At 40.0% G+C, this 4880-nt stretch overlaps 1 protein-coding gene across 1 annotated transcript; it reads left to right on the top strand.

Annotated features, from left to right (window-relative positions):
* Positions 1-756: 756 nt before the first annotated feature.
* LOC103073470 (breast cancer type 1 susceptibility protein homolog) lies at positions 757-4638 on the top strand (the record flags this gene model as incomplete). Its single annotated transcript, XM_007468909.1, has 2 exons — positions 757-4137; positions 4550-4638. Coding segments are annotated over 2 exons (3470 nt in total), but the record flags the coding sequence as incomplete, so codon positions are not given.
* Between the last annotated feature and the right edge of the window lie 242 nt (positions 4639-4880).

The following is a 4880-nucleotide window of genomic DNA, read 5'->3' as shown; positions in this document are numbered from 1 at the left end:
CCGTGTCCCCTGCATCGGCAGGTGGACTCTCAACCACTGCGCCACCAGGGAAGCCCTGCCTTTACTTTTAACTGCTGTGTTTTTATTTCATACTTTGCATACTGGTATGTAGATAGAGGGAGTATGAGTCTGAAGATAGAACATAAGCACTATATGTCTGATGCCCAAACTGCGCATTTTTTTTTTGATTGAAGTAGAGGTGATTTACAATATTGTGTTAATTTCTGCTGTACAGCAAAGTGATTCAGTTTTACACATATATACATGTTTTGTAATATTATTTTCCATTGTGATTTATCACAGGATATTGAATACAGTTCCCTGTGCTATACAGTAGGATCTTATTATTTATCCATTCTATATATACTAGTTTGCATCTGCAAACCCCAAACTCCCCTTTCATCTCTCCCCCACCTTCCCTCCCCCTTAGCAACCACACATCTGTTCTCCATGTCTGTGAGTCTCAAACTGTGCTTTTAATTCACTGTTAGAGTTTAGTGAAATAGGAGGTATGGGTTATGAGTAGGGAGAATTCTGAAATTAAAATTCTAATTATTTTGAGTGGAAATAATGAGAATCTAGATAAATAGGAATCAAGCAGAAGAGTATGAGCTACATCTTCAGTATACTTGATAGTTGAGGTTTCTCTAAGAAGAGCCAGTTCCTTCATTCCCCCTCAACCAAATTGTATTAAGTACATATTTTTTTCATAATAATTCAGTTTTTAAGCACCTTGGTTTTTTTTTTTTTTTCCAGCTGCTTGTGAGTTTTCTGAGAAGGACATAACAAAGGCTGAACATCATCAATTCAGTAATAAAGATTTGACCACCACTGAGAAGCATGGAACTGCGAAGCATCCAGAAAAGTATCAGGGTATTTTTGTTTCAAACTTGCATGTGGAGCCATGTGGCACAGATACTCATGCCAGCTCATTACAGCATGAAAACAGCAGTTTATTACTCATGAAAGACAGAATGAATGTAGAAAAGGCTGAATTCTGTAATAAAAGCAAACAGCCTGTCTTAGGAAAGAGCCAACAGAGCAGATGGGCTGAAAGTAAGGACACATGTAATGATAGGCAGACTCCCAGTACAGAGAAAAAGGTAGTTCTGAATGCTGATCCCCTATATGGGGGAAAAGAACTGAATAAGCAGAAACCTGCATCCTCTGACAGTCCTAGAGATTCCCAAGAGTTTCCTTGGATAACAGTGAATAGTAGCATACAGAAAGTTAATGAATGGTTTTCCAGAAGTGATGAAATGTTAACTTCTTACGACTCACGTGATGGGGGATTTGAATCAAACACTGAAGTAGCTCGTGCAGTGGAAGTTCCAAAGGAAGTTGATGGATATTTGGGTTCTTCCGAGAAAGTAGACTTAATGGCCAGTGATCCTCGTGGTGCTTTAATATGTGGAAGTGAAAGAGTCCACTCCAAACCAGTAGAGAGTAATATTGAAGATAAAATATTTGGGAAAACCTATCAGAGGAAGGCAAGCCTCCCTAACTTGAGCCGCATAGCTGAAGATCTAATTATAGGAGCATCTACTGTAGAACCTCAGATAACACAAGAGCGCCCCCTCACAAGTAAACTAAAGCGTAAAAGGAGAATTACATCAGGCCTTCATCCTGAGGATTTTATCAAGAAAGTCGATTTGGCAGTTATTCCAAAGACTCCTGAAAAAATAATTGAGGGAACTGACCAAACAGAGCAGGATGGTCATGGGATGAATATTACTAGTAATGGTCATGAGACTGAAATGAAAGGTGATTATGTTCAGAAAGAGAAAAGTGCTAACCTAACAGAATCATTGGAAAAAGAATCTGCTTTCAGAACTAAGGCTGAACCTATAAGCAACAGTATAAGCAATATGGAACTAGAATTGAATATCCATAGTTCAAAAGCACCTAAAAATAGGCTGAGGAGGAAGTCCTCTACCAGGAAGATTCATGCACTTGAACTAGTAGTCAGTAGAAACCCAAGCCCACCTAATCATACTGAACTACAAATTGATAGTTGTTCTAGCAGTGAAGAGATGAAGAAAAAACATTGCAGCCAAATGCCAGTCAGGCACGGCAAAAAGCTTCAATTCATGGGAGATAAAGAACCTACAACTGGAGCCAAGAAGAGTAACAAGCCACACGAACAAATAACTAAGAGACTTGCCAGTGACACTTATCCAGAACTAAATTTAACAAACATACCTGTTTTTTTTACTCACTGTTCTAGTTCTAATAAACTTCAAGAGCTTGTTAATCCTAGCCTTCAAAGAGAGGAGAGCCTAGGAACAATTCAGGTGTCAGACAGTACCAAAGACCCCAAAGGTCTGACATTAAGTGGAGGAAGAGGTTTGCAAATTGAAAGATCTGTAGAGAGTACCAGTATTTCCTTGGTACCTGATACTGATTATGGCACTCAGGATAGTATCTCATTACTGGAAGCTGACACCCTAGGGAAGGCAAAGACAGCACCAAATCAACATGTGAGTCTGTGTGCAGCAATTGAAAGCCCCAAGGAACTTATCCCTGGTTGTTCTAAAGATATTAGAAACAACACAGAGGACTTTCAGGATCCACTGGGACGTGACGTTAACCACATTCAGAAGGCGAGCATAGAAATGGAAGAGAGTGAACTTGATACACAGTGTTTGCAGAATATGTTCAAGGTTTCAAAGCGTCAGACGTTTGCTCTGTTTTCAAATCCAGAAAATCCAGAAAAGGAATGTGCAACAGTCTGTGCCCACTCTGGGTCCTTAAGGGAACAAAGTCCAAGAGTCCCTCTTGAATGCAGACAAAAAGAAGAAAATCAGGGAAAGGGTGAGTCTAAAATCAAGCATGTGCGGGCAATTAATACAACTGTGGACTTCCCTGTCGCTGATCAAAAAGATAAGAAGCCGAGCGATCATGCCAAACGTAGCCCAAAAAGAGTAACTAGGCTTTGTCAGTCATCACAGTTCAGAGGCAACAAAACTGAGCTCATTATTGCAAATAAACATGGGATTTCACACAACCCATATCTTTTACCATCACTTTCTCCCATCAGGTCATCTGTTAAAACTATATGTAAGAAAAACCTGTCAGAGGAAAAGTTTGAGGAACCTGTAATGTCACCTGAAAGAGCAATGGAAAACGAGAGCATCATTCAAAGTACAGTGAGCACAATTAGCCAAAATAACAGTCGAGAAAACACTTTTAAAGAAGTCAGCTCAAGCAGTATTAATGAAGTAGGTTCCAGTGGTGAAAACATTCAAGCAAAACTAGATAGAAACAGAGGACCTAAATTAAGTGCTTTGCTCAGATTAGGTCTTTTGCAACCCGAAGTCTATAAGCAAAGTCTTCCTGTAAGTAACTGTCAACTTCCTGAAATAAAAAGGCAAGGAGAAAATGAAGGCACACTTCAGACTGTTAATGAAGATTTCTCCCCATGTCTAATTTCAGATAACCTAGAACAACCTATGGGAAGAAGCCATGCTTCTCAGGTTTGTTCTGAGACACCTGATGAGTTGTTAAATGATGACAAAATAAAGGAAAATAGCAACTTTGCTGAAAGTGACATTAAGGAAAGATCTGCTGTTTTTAGCAAAAGTGTCCAAAAAGGAGAATTCAGAAGGAGCCCTGGCCCTTTAGCCCATCATACATGTTTGGTTCAGGGCCACGAAAGAGGGGCTGAGTCCTCAGAAGAGAATGTGTCTAGTGAGGATGAAGAGCTTCCCTGCTTCCAACACTTATTTGGTAAAGTAACCAATACACTGTCTCCATCTACCAGACATAATGCTGTTGCCACAGAGGGTCTATCTAAGGAAACAGAGGAGAACCTAATATCATTGAAGAATAGCTTAAATGACTGCAGTGACCAGGTAACATCGGCAAAGGCATCCCAGGAACATCACCTTCATGAGGAAGCGAGGTGTTCTGATAGCTTATTTTCTTCACGGTGCAGTGCAGTGGAAGACTTGACCGCTAATACAAACACCCAGGATCCTTTCTTGATGTTTGATCCTCTTTCCAAACAAGTGGGGCATCAGTCTGAAAACCAGGAAGTTCTGAGTGATAAGGAATTGCTTTCAGATGATGACGAAAGGGAAACTGGCTTGGAAGAGGATAATCGCCAAGAAGAGCAGAGTGTGGATTCAGACTTAGGTATTGGAACCAGGTTTTTGTGTTTGCCCCTGTCTATTTTATAGAAATGAACTAAATGTTTATGCCTTTGGGGGAGCACATTTTACGAGTTTCCAAGTACAATGAAAGTAACTGCTTCTTAAACTTTAACCATGTTCCTCCCAAGGTGCTTTTCCTCAAAAGTCCTTTACTCAGCTAGAACATCTTTTCTATTTGAATGAGATTTAATGCCCTAATTATTGGTGGGCTTGCTTCTGGTTTTCATCCTTACGATTCCTAAGAGGAAATCCGGTGTCCCTAAACAAAGAGTGTAATCATTTTGTGTGACATGAAAGTGAAGTTTGTCCTGTCAATGAGAAGAAACACGTACTGCAAGTTGGAGTATTGGCTGTCTGTTTTTACATCTGAATCTCTGTTTTTATTATCATTTAAGGTGAAGCATCATCCGAGTATGAGAGTGAAACAAGCCTTTCTGAAGACTGTTTGGGGCTGTCCTCTCAGAGCGATATCTTAACCACTCAGGTAAAAGCACATGGGGGTGTGTGTGTGGTGTTCTCAGTGCTATGCATCCCGCATTCTTACATTTGCTTATATCACCTCTTAGAATTAATGGTATAACAGTTGTGTGTGGGACCTTGTCTCCTCAAATTGGATTGTAAGCACCGAGATGGAACACATTACCTCCTATTTCATACACACACATACACACATGTACGTACCAACATGCTCACTGCAGAACACTAAATACTGAATTTAATAAATAA

This window comes from Lipotes vexillifer, unplaced genomic scaffold (assembly GCF_000442215.2).
Source record: "Lipotes vexillifer unplaced genomic scaffold, Lipotes_vexillifer_v1.1 C27425065, whole genome shotgun sequence".
Classification (NCBI taxonomy): Eukaryota; Metazoa; Chordata; class Mammalia; order Artiodactyla; family Lipotidae; genus Lipotes; species Lipotes vexillifer.
The sequence above is the reverse complement of the archived record's forward strand: the minus strand, read 5'-3'. Positions and strand labels throughout refer to the sequence as shown.